The following is a 24,619-nucleotide window of genomic DNA, read 5'->3' as shown; positions in this document are numbered from 1 at the left end:
TCGTAATTAATCGCACGACTTCACTAGTTAACTCGCGATTAATCACAAATTTCATATCTGTTCTAAATGTACAATAAGAAAATCTAGGTTTTCAACAAAAGTGGAAAAAAAAATTAACTAATAGAAATAGTTCAAATGAATTTTTGACGTTTATAGCCGTCAATGGCAGTAAATGAATAAAAAAGAAAGAGAATATTATAAAAAATTCAGGGCGTCAGGAGATTAAAGTTTTTAATCGTAATTAATCACATGACTTGACTAGTTAACTCGCGATTAATCACAAATTTCATATCTGTTCTAAATGTACAATAAAAAAAATCTAGGTTTTCAACAAAAGTGGGAAAAAATGTTAAACTAATAGAAATAGTTCAAATGAATTTTTGACGTTTATAGCCATCAACGGCAGTAAATTAATAAAAAAAAAAAAGAAAGAGAGAATATTATAAAAAATTCAGGGCGTCAGGAGATTAAAGTTTTTAATCGTAATTAATCGCACGACTTCACTAGTTAACTCGCAATTAATCACAAATTTCATATCTGTTCTAAATGTACAATAAGAAAATCTAGGTTTTCAACAAAAGTGGGAAAAAATGTTAAACTAATAGAAATAGTTCAAATGAATTTTTGACGTTTATAGCCGTCATCGGCAGTAAATTAATTAAAAAAAAGAAGAAAGAGAGAATATTATAAAAAATTCAGGGCGTCAGGAGATTAAAGTTTTTAATCGTAATTAATCGCACGACTTCACTAGTTAACTCGCGATTAATCACAAATTTCATATCTGTTCTAAATGTACAATAAGAAAATCTAGGTTTTCAACAAAAGTGGAAAAAAAAATTAACTAATAGAAATAGTTCAAATGAATTTTTGACGTTTATAGCCGTCAATGGCAGTGAATGAGTAAAAAAAAAATATATATATATATTTTTTTATGTCAATGTATATCAAACTGTAAAGAAAGTCTTCTCTGCTACCAGTTGGCAAGAATCCCACTAAAGGCTCCCTGCACATGCACTTTGTACATTGCGGCCTTTGTTTTGTCCTCATGGGCATGCAAGCTCATAATCAACTGGGGCACACACACACACACACACACAAGGCTTTTCTTGTCCGTCTTCCCACAATGAAGGCATGCAGACCCTTTGGTAAAAAAAACCCACACCTTTCTGCACATTCAGTAACATGATTCCAAAATGTTCCACCGATGTAGAATCCACATACTGAGAGCAGAAAACGAACTGCACCTGCCTAAACAGATTGCTGTGTAAACAAAATGATCTTGTTAATACCTCTACAGGCTTTGTAATTTGTGTGTTTAGACTTTTAGGCTTCTTTGTTGCGTGGCAGCAAGCAGACAAGGGCTCACATAGTATCGGCCAAACTAGTTTGCTGCCTAAAAGAGTTGCCTTACAAACAAAAATAGAGTAAACAAGCAAGTTGATATCATTTGTGTCTTTAGGTTTTGAGATGATTGTTGCTGAGTGGCAGCGAGCAACCAAAGCCTGGTTACTTTGCTGCCTAAACGGGTTGTCTGAAAAATACGTAGCACCGTAAACAAAGTTAGTGCATTCATATATTGGCAACTTGAGTAGTTTCTTTTTTTAGGGTTTTAGGCTGTTTTGAGCGACTGAAACCAGCCAAGGACGCACATAGTATTGGCACAATGAGTTAGCTGACTAAACAGGTTGCCTGAACAATACTGAGCACCGGGTACTCTAAACAAAGTTAGTGCATTAATATTTCTTCAACTTGAGTATTTAAAAAAAAAAATAATAAATTAAGGTTTTTCGGTTGCTTTGAGCGACTGCAACCAGCCAAGGATGCACATACCGGTGGTTATGGCCCGATTAGATTGCTGCCTAAACGGGTTGAAAGTTCTGTAAACAAAGTTTGTGCGTTAATATTTCCTCAACTGCAGTCACTCGAACCTCGAAGTTTGAACGTCTAGGAAATCGTACAAATCGGACTTCAACCCCAAAAATCTGAGTAAAAAAGGCCTCGAAGTTTGAACTCATTTTCAGGGTTCGAACACCCAAATAGAGCAAGATAAGCCAAACGTACCTTGAAAACGGGTAGCCGAGCAAAGCCGAGCAATGCCGAAGGCTCACGTTGCGGTAGTTGAGACGATGCACTGCTCGTTTCCAGTCAGATCGTGAAAACTCCCGCAGGTGCTCCATACTCGCGAGTGCATTTTGACTTTTCCACGACAATTTTCTTCGCCATGTGGCCAAAGAAAGACAACAGTGCCAGTGGCAGCAAAAAAAAAACAAACATACAGTGCTACGAACCACAGAGGAATTAGGAAGGAGATTGTCAGTTGCAGTGCAGTTGTAACTACCGTGACTACTTCTGTAAATACTGGCACGAGGACCCCCCCTTAGCTGTTCAACAATGTGCCTGACGTTAAACAACGCACGCAAGGACCGCTTAGTAGTCTAACAATATGCCCAATGTAAAATAAACAAATTCGGCACTGAACTAAAGCAAGCATTAACATATTATTTATCATCCACTGATGCCATCACACCACAACAAAAAGGTGTGGTAATTTTTATTGTTTAAATACTATACAGGGTGTAAATGTAAAAAAAAAAAAAAAAAAAAACATTAATAGAAATTATAATAGGAATTTTCTGTTTTTGGAGCTTGGGAACGGATTAATTGCATTTACATTATTTTCTATGGGAAAAATGTTTCGGAGGTTGAACAATTGGGACTTTGAACACTTCGCAGGAACGAATTCTGTTCAAACTCCGAGGTACCACTGTACATAGTATCGGCCCGATTAGTTTGCTGCCTAAACGGGTTGCCTTACGAACACAAAGTAAAGAAATTTGCTGTAAATACTTCAGAAACGTTAGTAATTTGTGCAGCTAATAGTGTCAGTTATACTACTTTAACCGGTTGCCAGAAAATAGTAAGTAAACTAAATTTACATGTTGTTAGCTCTACAGCTTTTGCAATTTGTATTTTTTAGATTATAACTGTTGTTTTTGGATGCTTTATTGACTTATTCATATTTAGCGACATGAACCAGTGGGCATAACGTACCAGACTTTGTCACAGTTGGAGTGAAATTGCAGAGCCGTTTTATCGTACCTCAGGATGTGCTACATTTGGAAATGATGAATTTTGATTGTTAAAAGCAATAATGGTATATCATTTGTTTCAAAAATGTCCAAGGATTCAGCTGTATTTTAGCAGCTGTGGCCTTTATTTCCTCACTTGACTCAAGGTACACCTGTCACGAAACTACTGTCTCTTTTCACTTTTATTTATTTATTTTTATTTTTATTTATTTTTTATTCCTTTTCTGGAGAGCTCAGTTTTGTTCATTCGGTAATTGCTCCCCTTTTTTTTTTTTTTTTTTTTTGTATGTGCGTGCGTGCGTGCGAGTGTGTGTGTATTCATTAGTTCACCGTCCTAAAACCTATTACCTCCCTCACTTTTAAAGGGCAACATGTTTTAAAACAATTAACTACTCATTAAATGTCAGTAAAACTGATAAATGAGTTCCACTATCAACATTTTGGACTATTTTCAAGTAAATAGTTTGTGCAGCGGACTTATCAGTTGATAAAGGACGGCAAGCAAGAGGTTGTTTGCGTTCCGTGGTGTGACTTTGGGGTGTGCTGCACTCCGGCAAACTGGATTGGTCCAGAATCTTCTTTTCTCTGACCAATGAGGCGGCAACAGACTCACATTTCCTCCGTTTAATCCGACAAACAGGGTTGTTTTGATTCCAGGGGAATGTTGAATGTGAAAGTTCTGCGAGTGTGTACCGTGTGCGAGAGTCCTTGTTCATTTGGACAACACAAAGTTTACATTACAGCCCCGGAAAACAGACCTCTTTACGTTTATGGGTGCCATTAACCCGGGGCCACCTTCCCAGCCATCACTTAGGAGGTTCGAGCCTGTCTGTGTAATGTATGTTTATGTCATCATGAGACATCAGTGAGAATTAAGGTATGGACATTTTCAATTATGTCCACAATTATACAGTCCCCTTGAAAAGTATATGAGCGACAAGGTTTTTCCTTTTGTTCCTTTTGTTTTTGTATACTGAAGACATTTGAGTGATGTGTTAAACAATTCAGGACAGAGCACTTTTTGTTTGAAGCCACCCACTATTCAAGTGAGCAAAAGTATTGGAACAGACAATAACATTTCATTTTTGGAGGCTTAACCCTTACTTGCAATAACTGCCTCAAGCCTGCGGCCCTTTCTTCAGTCTCTTATCCAGGAAGTCAAATGCGTGCTCTATTGGGTTAAGGTCCGGTAATTGGAAAACAAAAGAATTGACCTTGCCGTTTCAATACTTTTGAGGAGACTGATATGTATTCATTAGGGGCGTCGGGCGATTGAAATTTGTAATTGTAATTAATCGCATGACTTCACTAGTTAACTCACGATTAATCACTAATTTTACATTTGTTCTAAATGTACAATAAACTGTACAACAAAAAGACTTCAATCCTGAGTGGAGTGCTTTTTAAGGGCTTGATATTCTAATTACCTCGCGAGGAAAATGACAAACTTGTACAATTGTCCTTGAAGCATAACATGGAGTGTAACATGTTTCGTACAGTAAAGTAAAAGTGTTCAAATGGAAAAAAAGAAAGAAAAACTGAACTCATTAAGTAAATTAACTAATTCACTGCCATTGACAGCTATAGACGTCAAAAATTCATTTTAACCATTTTTGTTAGTAATTTTTTTTTCCCACTTTTGTTAACAAGAGTTTGAAAACCTAGAATAGTTTTTATTGTATTAGAACAGATATAAAAAAATTAATTAATTAATCGTGAGTTAACTAGTGAAGTCATGCGATTAATTACGATTTATGACATTTTTTAAATAATCTTGTCTTTAAAAAAAAAAGATTATTAAAAAAAATTGTAATTTAGTCGCATCAGGCGATTAAAATTTATAATCTTAATTAATTGCATGACTTCACTCGTTAACTCACGATTAATCACAAATTTTACATTTGTTCTTAATGTACAATAAACTGTACAACAATTTTTTCCCTTGGTTTTCATACTTTTAACATAAAAGTGGAAACAAAATGTGAACTAATAGAAATATGGCTGCATCTTTTCATCATTGATACAGTAATTTCATAATAATTCATAAACTTGAGTTAAAATTAAAAAAGATGTACTGTACTGTAAAAAACGAGTGTGATATTGATTTGAGTTGAGGTTATTTTCTGCCACTAGATGGCATAATTGCATTTGTAAGACGGTGACAGCGCAGTGCATTTTTCTTCATATTAAGAGCTATCTAATCTTTACATGAAGTAACTTGTGAACTTCAGCCCATTTTTAAAATTGTAAAATACAACTTGACCCCCAGTCTCCACCAATATATGCGTTATTATTAAATTTATTACTGTTAAATTTTGACGTTGATGTGTCTGCTGTGTTGCGACTGGAATTCCCCCAGTACAGGCTTTCCAAGTAAAGGGCGGTCATTTTCGGGCTTTAAGTGGCGTTAAAGGAACTTTAAATTAACTCAAAATTAATGCACTAATTTTGACACCCCTAATATTCATATAACCATGTGAAAACATAAGATAGGTTGTACATAAATGGTTAATATGTGAGCCAAAGCGGCAAACTAACAGCCACTTTAATTAATCCCAGCATGTGTTTTTCAGTGGTATGCCTGCAGTTGCGCTGCTCTCTTTTTTTATGGGCCACAATCTGCTAGCATTTAGGTTTGATTTCTGTCCAAGTGCTGGAATTTAGCAACAAACTGTCAGCCAAACCCCCCAAAAATATGAGACACAAAAGAAAAGCTTGACTTGAATGACCTGGATGGTACTTGTTTGTGTTTGTGTTACGCAGGGGAGGAAGAAGCCCTTCCAGGAGGTCATCAAAGCCAACATTGGTGATGCACACGCCATGGGCCAACAGCCAATCACCTTCTTTCGACAGGTTAGCGCCCTTAAATGAGAGTATTATTCCTTTTCTTTTTTTTTTAAACAATTTTGAAAGGCTCACATCTACACACAGATACTAACCTCTACATTTTATGCTTGCAATGTTTGTTTTTTGTGTTCAAAAATCTTTCCGTGCGTTTTAACTCATTCACTGCCATTGACGGCTATAGACGTAAAAAATTCATTTTAACTATTTCTATTAGTTTAACATTTTTTTCCACTTTTGTTAGCAAGAGTTTGAAAACCTAGAATTGTTTTTATTGTAAATTTAGAACAGATATCAAATTTGTGATTAATTGTGAGTTAACTAGTTTAAAATTAAAAATAGTAAAAAATAATAATTGCCTGACGCGACTAAAAGATAATTAAAAATTCAGGGCGTCAGGCGATTAAAATTTTTCTGCGTAATTAATCGCATGACTTCACTAGTTAACTCACAATTAACTCTTTCACTGCCAGACGTTTTCAGAAACGGGATGTCGCCAGTGCCAGCCGATTTAAGCATTTTGACTGATCTTTCAAGGTCCACAGAAAATGTTGTGTTTGGATTATGGAAACACACATACTACCAAATGAAAGATTGGACTCTCAACTTTCATCAGAAAAAAAAGTTTGTTTCTACCTTATTCCGTTCTTCAGTAATCAACAATAGAAAATGGTTACTTTCACCGAAATGCTCTGTTTTGAAACAAAAAGCGGAGAAAAAGAGCTTTTTGTGAAACGATGTTATTTCATGCACTAGTGAATTGTACACTTCTTTTTGTCCATGAATGATGCCACAAACACCTAAATAGTGCTTTACTTCTGTAAAACGCCATCACCAACAATGAAAAAGTGTTTTTTGATTGCAAAATACGTTTGTTTCCATTCAACAGTGTAACAATTTGACAAAACAATTTCGCAAACTATTTACAAATGTGTGCAACTGTGGTACTATTTACAATTATGTGGATGTTTCAAATACAGTTTTTCTTTTTGTAACGCTCTCCTGCGTGCAAGGAGAGGGAGCAGGGTTTGCACAACAGATTACTTTCACTTTCCATTGTCCGTTTCGCGTGCAGACGGCCTTTTTTTCCGGGGAATAGCAAGTAGCAGACTGTACACACTCCTCCGATGAATATGCATTGGACTCGGGGCACTCTTCGTCGTCCGATTGAACGTCGCGCTGAGCGTGCTCGGTTGTGCTCCGCGTTTTCCGGTGTTGGCATCGCTCGCCCGCGAACCTTTTATGATGTCGTCATAGCCGCCGCTTCAACGCTTCCAACTTCGCCATCAACCCCGGAGTCACCATCATCATCATCGATGATGATCATCGTCGTCATCAATGTGCTCTTTATAGCGTTGGCCGATGCTTTTCGTCTTTGAAAAAAAACGGCTCGACCGTGAGCTGCTTGCAAACCGGTCGCCATTATGGCTTCTTCAGCCAATGTCCCCTCAACACTCTAGCCCCGCCTCACGTCTTCTGCTGACGCCTACCCAATCTTGTCAAAAGAGAGTCATCGCTGCCCTCTAGGGGCCAAAAATAGTCATTAGGCACAACAGACTTGCTGGAAACTTTCACCACAGATGCGGAAGGGTTCCCTCTACCCGTTTCAAAAAATAATTGGATGACGTCATTTAACGTCATTGGTAGCCCTCCGTAGGTTTTTACTTGACGTCTTTTAACGTCAGTGGCAGTGAAAGAGTTAATTACAATACAATAGCACATTTATTATACATAAAATAAGGTATATTTTGTGTAGTTTTAAGGCTTTTTTAGTAGAAAAAAGTGTTTTATGGGGACCTGGGAACGGATTATTCTCATTTCAATGGTTTCCTATGGGAAATACTTGTTTGGAAGACGAACTTTTATGTTATATCTGTTCTAATAAAAAATACTCTTGTTAACAAAAGTAGAAAAAAATGTTAAACTAATAGAAATAGTTCAAATGAATTTTTGACGTCTTTAGCCGTCAATGGCAATGAATGAGTTAATGAGTTTAAACACAATACATTAAAATAAGATCATGTGGTAGACGTCATACCACATTGGCTTTAACACCGCCTGTCTCCATGTTGCTTTGAAGGTGCTGGCGCTTTGCTCCTACCCCGAGTTGCTCAATGACAGCACGTTCCCGGAGGACGCTAAGAGTCGAGCGCGCCGCATCCTGCAGTCTTGTGGCGGCAACAGTATGGGTGTGTTGCACTTATATTTTATCCAGCGTGAACAACAAGCTTTTATATACGTGACAGACATTTAACCCCCCTTGTGCTCCTCCTTCTCAGACCAGGGGGTCAATTTGTGGCGCTGCGTTGTCATGGTGACTTGTAGTGGGGCTTCTAGAGCAGGGGTGGGCAAACACGAGGGTTATTTTTATGGTGCCAATGAACTTTTCACCCAGCCCAGTATGTAATTCTTAAATTTAACCCACAAATGCTCATGATGTCTAATATTAAATATTTGTTTGACCATTTTTTATTCATAGAATTTTTTAATTAATATGGAGGAGTGGAATGATATTGTCCGAATTGTAAATGCACCAGGTAGACTTGGAAGGTATAGTTGGAATAAATCAATAATTGATTAGTCAATCTGTAGTTAATTTGCATTTTAATTAATTTGTCTGGTAATTGAGTGTTTATGACTATAAAATGTTAAATGCCTGTTTGTATAAAATAATATTTATTGTATTTATTTTTAAATGTAAAAACGTCACAACTGGAATGGCCCGATAGGAAAAGTGTTCTCACTTATTAGTATATGGTCGGTTATAGTACTAAATAACTTAAAAAAATAAATAAATGTAAATTAACTTAAATAGCTATAATAACAAAATTGACGCACAGTGGATAACAGCCCTCTGCAAAGTTGAAAAATCTCGATTTGAATCAGATTATAATCCTTCAATGGTCCCAGAATTCTGCATATGCCTTTAGAAATGAAGGAAAATAATATTAAATGCTGGAAAATCTCGAGAAAATAAACAAATAAGGGCTGAAGAAACCTGCATCATATCGAGAGGCATTTAATATATTTTGGTTACTTTAAGGGCTAAACCTAATAATTAATAACAACCTGGCACTGCTCTCACTTCACTCCAACTGCTTTTGTTGTCTTATTTTTCTCTTCTTCAGGTTCGTACAGTGCCAGTCAAGGCATCGACTGTGTGCGGCAGGACGTTGCCCGCTACGTCCAACAAAGAGACGGCGGCGTGTACTGCGACCCAGACAACATTTACCTCACCACGGGGGCTAGCGATGGCATTGTGGTAAAGATTTATTTAAGAGTTATTTATTTTTAGTCATTCAATTGCAAGAAAAGTGCTCAAGCTAAACCTAGTCACCCTCTTGAAGTGGCTGGCCAATTGTAGTAGCATGCTTACACCACCAGAGGTCACTAATGAGTCATGTTTGTGAGCTTGGTGTTTTAAACCAGGGACTGATTGAATGTTTTTGATTTATAATGACAACATCAGCATGTTGTGATTTAATTAAGTTAATTGTAGCGGTGTACCTTTTTGGCTACTGCAATGTCACCTTGCTGTATTTATTTGTATTTGTTTTGTTTAGACGATGCTCAAGCTTCTGGTGTGCGGCGAGGGTGCGGCCCGCACCGGCGTCATGATCTCCATCCCGCAGTACCCTCTCTACTCAGCTGCGCTTGCCGAGCTGGGCGCCGTGCAGATCAACTACTACCTCAACGAGGAGGCCTGCTGGAGCTTGGACATCAGCGAGCTGCAGCGAGCTCTGGACGAGGCGCGGGGCCATTGCAACCCCCGAGCCCTGTGTATCATCAATCCCGGGAACCCCACCGGTAAAAGCCCCTTTAGTGTTTGTTTTTGTGTAAAATCATTATGGGTAAAAAAAAGAAAAAAGAAATGAGCTAAATATTCAGGAGTTTTATCATAGAGAGCTTGCCAGCTAACTGTAGGCTGTCATGATGACAGCTGAGGCGTCTCCATGGCAACTGAGTAAACTCACTCAAGAGAAAGATTGTCTTTGTTAGGTCTGTCAGATCTTGCTGCACATTCCCTTCGAACAAATTGCACCAAAGAGGCTCTAAATATATTAAATAGAGTAAAATACTGGGTGGTAATTTCATTGATTTCTATTATGCAAGGCGGTTCATTCATTCATCATGAATAACTGGTGGGCGGAGCGGCTGAATGAATCATGATGTGTAAATAGCATAACGTGAACATTTTTTATTTATTTATTTTACTTTGTGGTAGTTCTGTTTATTTCTACTGTGCAAAGAAGGCGGTGGGTGGCCTATATGTAAGTATGTTGTGGACTTTAATTTTTATAAAGTGTGGATTATTTGTAGACATTAGCTGTCAAGTGGGCTTAAGTAAGATTAAAAATTTTAGTGGGAGAACTTTTTACCATGTTGAGTAACCCTTGAATTGTTTAACCTAACTTGTGTTTTTTGTTTGTTTGAGTAACCTTGAATTGTTTAACCTAACTGGTGTTTTTATTTTATTTTATTTATTTATTTATTTTCCTACGTTGTGTAACCCTTGAATTGTTTAACCCTAGCTGGTGTTATTTATTTATTGTTTATTTTATATTATCATTTTATTTTTTCTAACTATGTTGAGTAACTGGTAAAGAATTATTTTTTTTTTTTTCCTACGTTGTGTAACCCTTGAATTGTTTAACCCTAGCTGGTGTTATTTATGTATTGTTTATACTATATTTATTTTATATTATCATTTTATTTTTTCTTTGTTGAGTAACTGGTGTTTAAAAATATATATTTTTTCTTTATTTATTTTACTACATTGTGTAACCCTCGAATTGTCTAACCTACTGGTTCTCAACCCCGGTCCTCGAGTACCCCCTATCCAGCCTGTTTTCCACGTCTCCCCAGCCAACACAGCTGAGGATCGTTATCAGGCTTCATGCAGAGCTGGCTGATTATCTGATCGTTTGAAACACCTGTGTTGCTTATGGGAGACATGGAAAAACAGGCTGGATAGGGGTACTCGAGGACCGCGGTTGAGAACCACTAGTCTAACTCCAACTGGTGTTATTCATTTATTTAATTTTTTAATTATTTTTTTTCAAACTATATTGCGTAACCTTGAATTGTTTAACCGAGCTGGTGTTAAAAAAAAAAAAAGTATTTATTTATTTATTTATTTTGTATCTACATATCTACATTGAGTAACCTTGAATTGTTTAACAGAAAGGCCACTAGATGGCGCTAAAGCAATACAACCATTTTGGCTCATCAACCCTCTTCTGTCCACAGGCCAGGTTCAGAACAGAAAGTGCATCGAAGACGTCATCCGATTCGCCACCAAGGAACGTCTGTTCCTCATGGCTGACGAGGTAACCGCTCGGCAATTCTTAAACAAACACGTGTAAACGCCCGTAGTCACACCGCCATCTTCTATCCAGGTGTATCAGGATAACGTGTACGCCGACGGGTGCCAGTTCCACTCGTTCAAGAAGGTGCTCTTTGAGATGGGGCCCGAGTATTCAAACACGGTGGAGCTGGCCTCCTTCCACTCCACCTCCAAATGTTACATGGGAGAGTAAGTGAGGGCTCTTAAGCTGATTTTTCTCTTTGGCTGATTTTTTTTTTCATGTATCTTTTTATTCTGGTTGTTTCCGATTGAAAGAGACCCAAAACATCCAGAAACAACTGTTTCAGCAACTATAAAGTAATAGGATTCGCTTTGCTCTGTAGGCTGAAGTTAAACTGGCAGCATTGTTTTTTTTTGTGTGTGTGTGTTTTTTTTGGGGGGGGGGGAGGGGTCCTGGAGAGCTCAGTATTGTTCATTCGGTAATTTTACCGATTTGACATGTCATCATCATTGCTCTCTCTTTTTAAAAAAATAGTTATTATCATTATTTTTTTGTGTGTGTGTGTGTGTGTGTGTGAGTACGTGTGAGTGTATTCATTAGTTCACCGAAAACCTATTAAAAAATCCCATACCGTTCACCTAAACCGAACACTTCCAGCCAGAGTGGCAGCATTGTTGATTCAAAGACAGAAAAGTGTCAGACTTAGTATTTATAAATACCACAAAATTTGTTACAAGTAAAAAAAAAAAAAATTGCTGCCTTTTTTACATAATGTAGACTTTTTAGATCCTGTGATACTCTGCTACAATTTATTTATATTAACTGCATATTTCCAAGAACAAATTCACATTTGATCTGAATGCAAACTTAAAAAATAAAAAAATCTATTTTTAGGTAAAAACATTGGATTCTTTAATTTTTGACGCCATAAATTTCAATAAATAATAATCTATGTTTAGGCAAAAACATTGGATTCTTGCAGTCAATGTCAATCAAAATCATTACTTTCACACCACAGCAATCAAGCAAACCTTGTTACGGATCATTACGATGTCTGGTAGGCCTATAGCACTACAGTTGTTATGTTTATGGAAGACAGCAATATGTAAATATAAATGCAGAAAATTCAGGAATGGCAAGCAGAATTTGTAGTTCCCCAGGGATCTGTTCTGGGCCCCCTTTTGTTATTTATTTATATTAATGATTTTGTTTTTTTCTTCAGGGGATATTCAGAAATGTATTTTGTTTGTTTGTGTGACATAAACACATTAATCAGCTTGAAAAGTTCTTGAAGGAGCAACTTGCAAAGGTAAACAGAACACTTAGTTCAAATGTAGTCAAATATCTTTGTCTTCTCCATGAATTTGCATAAATCACGAGATGAACATAACTACGGATGCTAGACCAATTAAAAAAGTTGAGTTTACTAAACTTCTAGGATGATCAATCTTTAAATTTCAAAAAAGCGTTGAGATTAGTTGGTTCAAAAATTACCAAAACTTGAAGGAGTATTTTTTAAATTAAAGTCGTCGTTATGCTTGTGTGGATCGCTATTTGAGCCTCATTTGACATATTGTATTATTATCTGGAATAATACTTACTCTACGTATACTGCCAAATTACTCATATTGAAAACAAAAAACACAAGAGCAATATCTTGGTCTAAATATAATTCTCCTACAAATGCAGCCTTCTATGGATATTAAGAGATTAGGATTCACTGATTGTCACACCCGCCTAAATCGGGCAAAATTCATCCTCCGCATTTGACCCGTCCCCTGAGGGAGCGGTGAGCAGCAGCAGCGGCCGCGCTTGGGAATCATTTTGGTGATCTAACCCCAATTTCAATTCTTAATGCTGAGTGTCAAGCAGGGAAGCAAATGGGTCCACGCGATGTTGTAGACGCGTCCCACCTCCCCCGGGACAAGGGAGAAGTTCTGCCGGCGATGGGTGTTGAAACTCTTTTTGACAGGGGATTCTGCCAGACAGCTCATTTTTAATATTTAAAAAAAAAAATGGACGAGTGAGTGCAGTGAATGAGTTAAGAGGAGATTTTTTATTTTTTGATATGAATTGAGCCATCAATTGCAGAATGACAATTTGTGGCGTCGGCCATCTGTGACAATTGATCAGTGATTGGCTGTTAGCTAGCAAATCAGTACATGAGATAGAAGTAGACTCTATAAGAGTAGACTAAAGCAAAGCAACTGTAAAGAAAATTGCATCTAGTAAATTGATCTCAGCAAAATGTTGCTTTTTACTAGGGGTGTCAAAATTAGTAAATTAATTTTGAGTTAATCTAAAGTTCCTTTAACAGCACAATTTTTTTAATGCGCGATTAATGACCGCCCCTTACTTTGGAAAGCCTGTACTGGGGGAATTCCAGTCGCAACGCAGCAGACACGTCCATGTCAAAATTCAGCAGCAATAAATTTCATAATAATAATGCATATATTTGTGAATACTGGGGTCAAGTTGTATTTTACGATTTTAAAAATGAGCAGAATTTCACAAGTTACTTAAAGATTAGATAGCTCTTAATATGAAAAGAAAAATGCACTGCGCTGTCACCGTCTTACAAATGCCCTAAAACCCTAACCCTTATGCCATCTAGTGGCAGAAATATAACCTCAACCCAAATCACTTACTTCATGTTAAAGATTAGATAGCTTTTAATATGAAAACAAAAAAAACACACACAAATCAATATCACTAGTTTTTAACAGTAAAGTATTTTTTTTTTAACTCAATTTTATGAATTATTATGAAATTACTGTTTTAATGATGAAAAAATGCAGCCGTATTTCTATTAGTTTAATTGTTTTTTCTCACTTTTAGTTAACAAGAGTATGAAAACTTAGGGATTTTTTTTTTTTACTGTACAGTTTATTGTACATTTAGAATAGATGTCAAATTTGCGATTAACCATGAGTTAACTATTGAAGTCATGCGATTACCGGTAATTACGATTAAAAATTTTAATCGCCTGACTCCCCTACTTTTTACTTCGACTTGTTCCTCCAGTCAACACTACTCACTCTGCACGTCATATGTGCCCCCCCCCCCAGATGTGGCTTCCGTGGTGGCTACATGGAGATCATCAACATGGACGACGAGGTGAAGGCCCAACTGACCAAGCTGGTGTCGGTGCGCCTGTGCCCGCCCGTTCCCGGACAGGCGCTGATGGACCTGGTGGTCAACCCGCCGCAGCCCGGAGAGCCGTCGTATGACAAATTCATGAAGGTGCAATGAAATCTCGTCGAATAAATGACTCAAATTTGTTTTTATGGACTTTTTTCTGTGAGTGCTTATTTGTTGTTTTTCTTGCCGTTCAGGAGCGCACGGCCACTCTAAGTGCCTTAGCAGACAAGGCCAGACTGACAGAGGAGGTGCTTAACACTGTGCCTGGCATCAGCTGCAATCCCGTGCAAGGCGCCATGTACTCCTTCCCTCGTATTAGCATTCCGGAGAAGGCTGTCAAAGAGGCAGCGGTAAGTTTATCACTGGGAAAAACTCAAAAGTATTTAGTAGAGTTGTGAAGGAATCGGGGTGACTCGAATGGAGATGCTAATTAGCATTGTCGCGTGTATTAGCACAGAGGAATGCTGAATGGCCACAATAGCGTCTCAGTATGTGTGATGTATTTATGTGGGAGTGGCACATGCGTCGCTGCCTTTGAGCCGGACATCCGGAATCGTCTGTGTGCGTATTGGAATATTTAGCCAGCTAATAAGCAGACTCTGCATGCCATATGCCCCGCCCCCCCATCATAACCAAACAACCTCCACACGCCAAATGTAGCTCCCACTTTAGGCACTGAAAATACACCGGTGATATGGTAGAAGGTGCACATCGCTTATTAGAAAGGATTCGGAAGGAAGGCTAAATCAAAAATGCTAATCTTACATCAAGATTGCAAATCCAGCTCTGAACAGGCTTTCAATATCAAAACAGTCCTTTGAGAAATGATGTCGGTACACGTCCTTCAAAAATAAAATATAATCCACTTGTCTTCTCAAAGACTTTTTCCTGATCATTGTTTCCCCTCTCCACGGAGCGTTTGCGAGCAGGGGGAGAAAAAGAAAGGCGCAGCCAGCTTTTTGAATTTCAGTGGGCGTGACAAACCTTTACCAGAGGCGGTGCCCCTCACCCGAGGGGGCTGGGTTCGAGTGCACTTCCGTGTCTTTTTGATGTCACGGAAGTTTAATCTGCCCGTTTGAAGCACACATTTTAGAAAAGAGGAGAAAGCTAAAGAAGTCGCGGACTGACTTTTTTCATACCTGGTTGGATTTGTAGACAGGCTGGTGATGCATATTATTGATAGAAAACCCCACTAAAGTGCATTTTCATACGACGGGACCTTTAACGTGAACACACATGTACACGGATAACAAGCGCAGATTTCAAGTCCTAGAGGGAAAATGGAAATCAAATGTTGCCATCGTAAAAACCTTTATAAACTATCCAGGCAATTTTTCATGTAACATCCATCCATCTATTTTCTGTAGCGCTTCTCCTCATTAGGGTGAGCTGCAGCCTATTACAGCTGAATTTTTTGGTGAGAGTCAGTGCTCGCCTTCGGCTGGTCGCCTACGGAGTCAGATAGCTGTCAAAAAGATGTATGCGTGACCTCACAACTATGTGGCATGCTACCACCCCTAGAAAATGGCTTTTTAAAAACGGAAATTGCAGCTAGCTCAACTTGCTAATGTTTGTGTTGTAACAGCAGAGTTCTGACTACAATTTGTATACAAACAATTAACCCTGGAGAACCCAAGAACCCTTTTCTTCTTTGGAAAATTATGAATTATACATTAAATGACTGCTATAAGTTCACTGAACACCAAAATATATGTTTTTTCAATTTTAACCCTTGTTTTTTTAAACTAGCTCAGAGTTGCTAATTTATCAAAATATATTTATAAAACATACTCCTAGGCATTCCGAAACATGATATGAAATAGATCAACAAAAAACCCACAATTTTACCATCTGATGGTTTGCTGAGAAGATGGTTTTGTTTGGATTGATTTCCAGCTCAACAAAACAGCATGTTGCCAGCCATCTTGTCACCACCACTCTGGCTCATGTAAGTGCAATATTCATCCACTAGATGGCCCCATGCAGGGGTCAGAAGTGGCACTCTGGACTTTTGAAGTCCACCTATCCATTTTCTTGGCCGCTTTTTCCTACAAGGGTCGCGGGGGTGCTGGAGCCTATCCCAGCTGGCTTCGGGCAGTAGGCGGGGTACACCCTGAACTGGTTGCCAGCCAATCGCAGGGCACACAGAGACGAACAACCACACTCACAATCACACCTATGGACAATTTGAAGTGTTCAATTAACCTGCCATGCATGTCTTTGGAATGTGGGAGGAAACCGGAGTACCCGGTGAAAACCCACGCAAGCACGGGGAGAACATGCAAACTCCACCCAGGTAGGCCGAAGCCCGGACTCGATCTCACGTCCTCTGCACTGGGAGGCGGACGTGCTAACCAGTCAGCCACCGTGCTGCCCGACTTTTGAAGTTAAATTTGTAAAAAAAAAAATTTAAAAAAAGGTCTTTGTTATTTGAGTAGCAGAATTTATAGGGGCCAAATTTGACCCCGTGGGTTCTCCAGGATTAAAAGACAACTTTTTACAATATGTCCACTTGAGTGATAAATCCCACAAAACCTTCAATGAATACATTTGCACTCTTTCGCAACACAAAGCCGCGTTAAACGAGCTCTTTAATGCGACACGGTTGTCAGCAAAGAGAGAGAATCTGATTAGCTTCCCCTATGAAAAGGTCAGCTGACCCGCCGATTGATCCTCGTTAACTTCCCCCCCGCGGCGTCATCGGCCCGATCGCTTGCCGTCGGCTCTACGAGCGAGCAACGGCTTGTTTAGCGGCCACGCCGTGGGACGTAGTTAAAGCGCAACCCATTAGGCGTCCTCGCACATCGCCCGTCGCCTCAGAGCGGGAATCCATTGGTTTCCTTCAACGTGATGTCGCCGTCTGAAGTCTCTGAAGGCTGCTTCTGCGTTCCAAGCGACCCTGGACGAGAGGAAGTGTGCTGTTCCCCGCACGGAGGCTGAACGACAATCGCAAATAAGACTCGAGAGCTTTTCAGGCTTAATTAATTCATTCACATGCTGTTTAAAAAAACGAGTCAATTTGCTTTCATTTGCGCCCACTTCATTATAGAATGTTTAACCCGAACCCTTGTAGGTTTTTGGAAGTAGATAAAGGTGCATTCGGGACATGGAGGACTCTAAAAAATAGTGTGTACCTGAAACACAACAAGATGGGCACTCGGTACAACTCAAAATTCTGCCAAAGGCCAAACAATCCCAACAACAATGTTAACAAAACTGAAGCTCCTTCTCTGTAAAACAGTTTAATTGCTTAAGGCAATAGTTTTCCACCAGTTTGGGAGCACCAGAGGACTTCTGGACTATCACGACAGCTTGAGAAAAATTTAGAAAAAAAGGGGGTGGGGGGGTTGATATGTACAGGTCAGAAAGTGCCACAAAATGTGATTGGATACCTAAAAGATTTACATGTACTTATTTAAATTGTTTACATTTGCAATTCAACATTCACAAATTGACTTTTTGTTTTGGGGATGAACTATTTTATTGCCCATTAGGACCTGAAAACCCTCATTTATTTGCCTTTTTTGTGCCGAATATACATATCTTATAAAACAACTTTGGCACCATTTTGTGTCGTCAGCCACCTTTCCTGTCAAAACAGCCATTTTAGGCCAAATAAATTTCAAAAAATGGATGGATACAACGTGTTAGTGTTAGTCTAGTGTACTGATAGCCTGGAAATCCAGACTCACTCGCGGCTTTGGCCTATCAGTCGCAATTTTGAGGCGGGGCAAACCTGGGCCAATGAGCGAAGAGCGGACGTGACGTCTGAAAAGCGACTCGCTGAATTTTTTGTTTTTTTTCACGGAGATGGAGTAAAAATCCAACATGGCTACTAGCCGAAGAGAGACAGTAGTGAATGACTTATGTCGTTGTTGCGGGAAGAACGTGAAGATTCATGGTGTCATGAGTCACTCTGTTGTGATATTCGAACAATGTTATAAATCGGTAAGCTCGCCGCTGTTGAAACGACTTGCGCCGAAGAGTGACGTTGCTCGCAAAGACGACGTCACACAAATAGACTCATTTGATTGGCCGGTCTGTTTTCGGCCGGTGCCGAATCGCTGTCTATGGACGCCTGTCCAGACCCACTTTCTTTTCGATATATTAAAAACTGTTATTTTTGCTCTGACGGGCATTTTTCTCCTCCGTCTGCTCTGAGTCAGCGGCTGTTGACTCCCTGCAGCATTAGCCCGCCCACAACACCATCTGATTGGTTGCTCGTGCAGTGCTAACAGCCAATAAGCAGCAATTAGCGGCTACTAGCCCGCGAGCTAACCGTTAGCTTGTAAGCTAACCTAATAGCCATTTTTAGCGGCTATTTGGGAGTTATCCCGAGGTTAGCGTGTGGGTGAACAGTTAGCCCGCGAGCTAACAGGTAGCCCGCAAATTAGCAGCTATTTGGGAGTTAGTGTACGGAAGCCACATTATATATAGTTGGTGCAAAAGCTGATGGTAAACAAAAAACCTTTAACATGTTGCATATCTGCAAAAGCTGTTTAATAAACATGTCCTTGAAGGCATTTAAGCAGTCAAGTGCTGGAGTTTTTATTATTGTTTTATTATTAAAAAAATTGACACCAACTTGTGACAAATGTGTTGTGTTTGTTTTAAAGGGAAAAGGTCAGCAGCCTGACATGTTCTACTGCATGAGACTGTTGGAGGAGATGGGGATCTGCCTTGTTCCTGGGAGCGGCTTCGGCCAGAAGGACGGGACCTACCACTTCAGGTAAGAAAATCACGCATACCGATAATTACGCCCAATTTCTTCTTTTTTTTTATCCTTTCCAACCAAAGTCAATAAAGGCCTGATTGTGTTAAGATGGATTTTTTTTTTTTTTACCCAATCTGGCCGACAATCATAAATATTAAACAACTTATAAAAAAAAATGTGTGTGGTCAACACCAAGTTTGGCCCAGCCACAAACTCCATGATTGTGACCTGAAACGTAACAATGAGAGGCCTCATTGTTACCAATCTACAAACGGAAGAGAAACAAATTGGGTGAAGTGTTTGTATAATGTGTTTGCCATGTTGTTCACCACAATAATGACAAGAAGAGTTTGCAACTGCATTGTAGCTAATAGTTAGCCTAGCTTCATCTGTTTCATCTTCTACTACTCCTAATTCTTCTTCATTCAGCAGTTTTTTTTAAACTTTTCTTTAATGAGATTTTTTTACATTTATGGTATTTTATTATAGTAATATCTTAGTGATTTGGGGATAGTTTTTGAATTAAATGTATTTTTGAAATATTATTGTAGTTCAGGTATTGAGTGATTTTTTTCACTTAAATTATTTCCAATGATTATTTTACAATTTAATCACAAAAGGAATTTTTAGACAATTTCCTACTTCAAGTCTCTCTTTTCTTTTTTTTTTCTGGCAATTTCTTCATCTTTTTTTCCCCATAATTATTTTTACCATTGACAATTTTTAAAAAAAATATGATTTCTAAATTGTTGTCTTTTTTTGTTAATTGTATTAATTATTGATTCCCCCTACCGTTAATATTTTTATTATGGTTATTTTATTTTGGACTTTTTTCTTCTTTTTATGTAAAATACATTTCATAAAATAAATGTTGAAATATTGTAGAATGAGGCTCTAAAAGATCCCCCACTTTTAAGTATCTATTAATGAAAAAAAATATTGGGTATATATTATTTAACGACATCGTATTAATTTGTAATGATAATAATACTGATTTGATGATTATGTTTTTTGCACTTTTCTTAACGTTTGTCAAGTTTATTTCTGCCGTTATATTTTTTTGTACATCTGTTTGCACTTTGGCACCACACTGCCCCTCACAGGTCAGTCTCGGTACTACAACATATAGTGTTACGTGAGCGATGTGCTGTCGTTCACTATAAGATCAGTAGTTTTTCCTCATCATGTGTGGGGTCACTCACATAAAAAAAAAGGGATTAAGATGTTAAAAATCGCCATGTTGTCCTCATAAATGAACTTTTTCAAAAGGCATCTTAATTAATTGTTCTACGTATTTGAGCCCAGAGTTGCTAATTGACTCTGCAAGTAGATGGATCGATTGTTTGAGGAGAAGCTTTTTGCTTTATCGTCGCTATTGAACCACTTCTCTTAACGGTGATCCTTCAAAGTCGGGGGAAATCTTTAAACGCTCCGCTGCTGAAGACGCATGGCTTGGCTTAACAACGTGCTTGCTCTCTGACAGTTTTCCTACGGATGTTAAAAGGCGGGCCAAAAAGACTCTCGCGTCACAAAGGTTTATAATCAAAGGACTTCAATTCTGAGTGGAGTGCTTTTTAAGGGCTTGATATTCTAATTACCTCGCGAGGAAAATGACAAACTTGTATAATTGTCCTTGAAGCATAACATGGAGTGTAACATGTTTCGTACAGTAAAGTAAAAATAGAAAAAAGAAAGAAAAACTAAACTCATTAAGTAAATTAACTCATTCACTGCCATTGACGGCTATAGACGTCAAAAATTCATTTTAACAATTTTTTTTCGTAAAATATTTTTTCCCACTTTTGCTAACAAGAGTTTGAAAACCTAGAAATTTTTTATTGTATTAGAACAGAAATAAAAAATTGGGATTAAACGTGAGTTAACTCGATTTACGAATTTTTTTAAATAATCTATAATTATTATTATTATTTAATAATTATTAAAAAAAATTAATTAGGGGCATCAGGCGATTAAAATGTGTAATCTTAATTAATCGCATGACTTCACTAGTTAACTCACGATAAATCACAAATTTTACATCTGTTCTAATTTTACAAAAAAAATCTAGGTTTTTATGCTCTTGTTAACAAAAATGGTAAAAAATGTTAAATAGAAATAGTTCAAATGAATTTTTGACGTCTATAGCCGTCAATGGCAGCGAATGAGTTAAGAATTTTGCGTATACTCAACTCAACTTTATTTACAAAGCTGAGAAGGTGTTGCGAGGGCAGAATATTATTTTAAGTAAAAAAAAATATAAAGTTACAAAATGGTAAATGGTAGTTAATGTTTGTAACAAGGACATGTAAAAAAAAAAAAACATATTTTGTTTGGAAAATGAATCATTTTGTAAGAAAGAAAAAAAAAGCAACTGAAAAAAAAAACAATGACATTGAAAATCTAATTGAATCGGGCTTGAGTGAATCGTTACATCCCTATTAAATACATTTAAAACGAATAATCTTTTGAAATGCTTTTCCAAGCCTTTACTGCGGCCTCTTTCAGTTCTTGTTTGTTTCTGAGGCTTTCTCCCTTCAGTCTCTTTTTATTGTACTTTATAAAAAAAATATACAGTAATGTAATGACATAATTTAATAGAATCTTAAGAATTAAATTAAAAAGTTGATGCCAAATGTTTTGCTTCAAATCAATGGACATTGTGCTGCTCCTGGTGTGCCTGTCTTGGCCACCTGGTGGCAGTATAATACAGACACAGTGAAAGACACGAAGAAGAATTTTGCAACTGACTCAGTCATCAACAGAAGTTTGTTTTTGCAGAGGATGAAGAATAAATGCCTGTGAGTAGAGATAGACCAATATGGTTTAGTTTATTTTATTTTATTTTTTTCAGGTCCAGTTGCGATTAATAACAATCTAGGAGGCTGATAAAGGAACAAAATATTGGTGTCAATTTTTTTATTTTTTTTATTTAATTTTTAATAATACAAACTGTCGTGAAGTGTGTTGAGTTTGCAAGCACATTCTGTTTCTCAAGGCAAAACTGTAATCTACTTGGAAAATTTCGATAATCTTTTTATTTTTTTATTTTTGCTGCCCTTGTCAATGGAATCACCAAGAAAATATGTGAAATGTGTTATCAACGTGCCTTTGAAAGGTTTTCCCGTTTTTGTACAGGATGACAATCCTGCCTCCGGCCGACAAGCTGAAGATCCTCCTAAGCAAAGTGAAGGAGTTCCACCAGAGGTTCACCAAGCAGTACTCCTAAGTCCCCTACCCTTTTCCACACGTGTTCAAGAACTTTTGAATTCAAATTCCCGATCCTCTTTTTTTTTTTTAAGTGCCTTCACGTTGACTCTTCTTTCTATCGCACTTCCTTCCTCCACGTGGACGTTAGCTGACGTCTAGACAAGGACACTCAAAACTTAAGTTGGCGTCAAAATTGTTGTACAGCGTGGATGGTGAGTATGGAAGAATACGTGCCAAGGTTGTTGTTTTTTTTTAATTAAATAGAAAAATGCAATTAATGCTGCTTAAAGAAACAAACCATGAAGTATTCATCGCTGCAGGCCGGACGGGACTGGGGAAATACGCGGCAAGTCTCATTTGCATGACCAAAATAAATGTCATTCTCCAGCATATGCCTGCCTTTTTTTTTTTTGAAAAAAAAAAATATAGAAGCAGAACTTATAACATGACAAAAGGGTCATTTTCCTCCAGCTATGAGCAATAAAGAAAGCATGCAGAGCGCTGACAAAATGGAAGAAGCTAATCATACATACATCAAGCTTATATTATATGCAAAGTTGGTCCAAAAGTGAATATTTTTACTTTCTGTTTTTGTAGTAAGTCTCACTGGGGCCAAAATTGTTTCAGTGTTATTTTTTTAATAATGTTGTGCAAATGAAGGGGAAACTCAACTTTGTCTCTTATGGTGTTGTTTTGAAAGAAGAAAGTAAGAGAGTCGTAGAAAAAAGGGAGCATTAAAGCACTGCTGAAAAGAATCATATTAAACCAAAATTATATAAAAAGGTGAAAAATGTCAAATGTGTGTTACTATACTAGTTTTTTGTGGAATTCAGCCTTTTTATCAAAATATTTGGACTATTAACTCATTCACTGCCATTGACGGCTATAGACGTCAAAAATTTATTTGAGCTATTTATATTAGTTTACATTTTTTTCCACTTTTGTTAACAAGAGTATGAAAACCTAATAAAAAATTATTGTTCATTTAGAACAGATATAACATTTGTGATTAATCATGAGTTAACTATTTAAGTCATGCGATTAATCACGAAAATGTTTACCACTAATTTTTAATCATCTTTTCTTCTTTTTTTTTATTAATTAAAAAGTTTTTTTTTTAATTAATAAACTTTTGTTTTTTCTTTAAAAAGAAGAAAAGATTATTAAAAATTAGGGGCATCAGGCGATTCATTTTTAATCATATTTAACTGCATAACTTCACTAGTTATCTCACGATTATTCACCAATTTTATATTATATTATAAAAATGATAGGTTTTCTCACATAAGTGGGAAAAAATGTTAAACTAATAGAAATAGTTCAAATGAATTTTTGACGTCTATAGCCGTCAATGGCAGTGAATGAGTTAACATAATGCAACTTGATTCTTGAAAAATATGATCTCTTTATGACTTTATGCTCGTCAATTGCAATATCACATCCTTCTCTTTTTTTCTTCTTTTTTTTTAAATCTTTAAAATGACAAGCTAAAATTCCATTAATGCACTTGTGCCTTGATTTACAAGTGGCCAGAATTACGTGTTTTTCAAGATACAAGTCATTTTGCAAATTGCAGATCAACGGTTCACTCATTCATATAAATAATATGAATAGGTAAATAAATAGCAAATAATAAATAAGTAAATAAAATAGATATTTGATACTTGTGTGTTGACATAGCAATACCATTGCCCGCCATGTAACTCCGCCCCTGACAATGAGCTTAAAATAACTTTTTTTTTAAGTACTTAAATAAATGGAAACAAGTTAAACAGATTGCACCTAACTTAATATTTTCAAATGCAAATGTATATTTTTTTGTTAAAGTTCTGTGTGTAACAAAAGTGCAGCACTGGATAAAAAAAAAAAATTGCTGTCCCATTTCGCAGTTTGAACACTTAATTTAGTAATTCTTTTGCATACCACTAGAGGGAGCCCACATTGCAAAAGTGGTAAGTATAGGACACTTTGAGAATTACAATTTAAAAAAATACATCTAAATTTTTTACGTATCCCTTTGAATTCTTTCATTGATTATTACTACGTGAATTATGAATAAAATTAAATATGATGGTCATTATTTAAATAAACAGTTTTACATATTTAACATATCCCTTTTAACTTTTGTTGTTGATTGTTCGTTACCTGAGCCCTGAGCACCCGTGATGTCATTTTCAGTCGACAGCAAGTGGCGAAATGTATTTTTAAAGGTATTAATTGTACATGAAAAATAATGGAAGTTACCAAATTAATTCTAAGTGCGCATTATGTTTGCGCATGCGTGAAAATCAAGTTTAATTTTTTTTTTTCCACCA

The 24,619-nt window shown here is 37.2% G+C and overlaps 1 protein-coding gene across 3 annotated transcripts in view; it reads left to right on the top strand.

Annotated features, from left to right (window-relative positions):
• Nucleotides 1–22,696, top strand: part of gpt (glutamic--pyruvic transaminase) — a 32,636-nt gene extending 9,940 nt beyond the window's left edge. For all 3 annotated transcript variants that reach the window (XM_077555658.1, XM_077555659.1, XM_077555657.1), the window contains 10 exons: nt 5,853–5,942; nt 8,014–8,122; nt 9,062–9,195; nt 9,497–9,740; nt 11,184–11,263; nt 11,333–11,469; nt 14,311–14,485; nt 14,578–14,733; nt 19,000–19,112; nt 22,233–22,696. In XM_077555658.1, the coding sequence (XP_077411784.1) occupies nt 5,853–5,942; nt 8,014–8,122; nt 9,062–9,195; nt 9,497–9,740; nt 11,184–11,263; nt 11,333–11,469; nt 14,311–14,485; nt 14,578–14,733; nt 19,000–19,112; nt 22,233–22,323 (1,329 nt within the window). In that variant the 3' untranslated portion in view covers nt 22,324–22,696. The remainder of the gene's footprint in view (nt 1–5,852; nt 5,943–8,013; nt 8,123–9,061; nt 9,196–9,496; nt 9,741–11,183; nt 11,264–11,332; nt 11,470–14,310; nt 14,486–14,577; nt 14,734–18,999; nt 19,113–22,232) is intronic.
• Nucleotides 22,697–24,619: the final 1,923 nt, after the last annotated feature.

Source organism: Vanacampus margaritifer, chromosome 2 (assembly GCF_051991255.1).
Source record: "Vanacampus margaritifer isolate UIUO_Vmar chromosome 2, RoL_Vmar_1.0, whole genome shotgun sequence".
Taxonomy (NCBI): domain Eukaryota; kingdom Metazoa; phylum Chordata; class Actinopteri; order Syngnathiformes; family Syngnathidae; genus Vanacampus; species Vanacampus margaritifer.
This window is presented reverse-complemented; position numbering and strand designations above follow the sequence as displayed.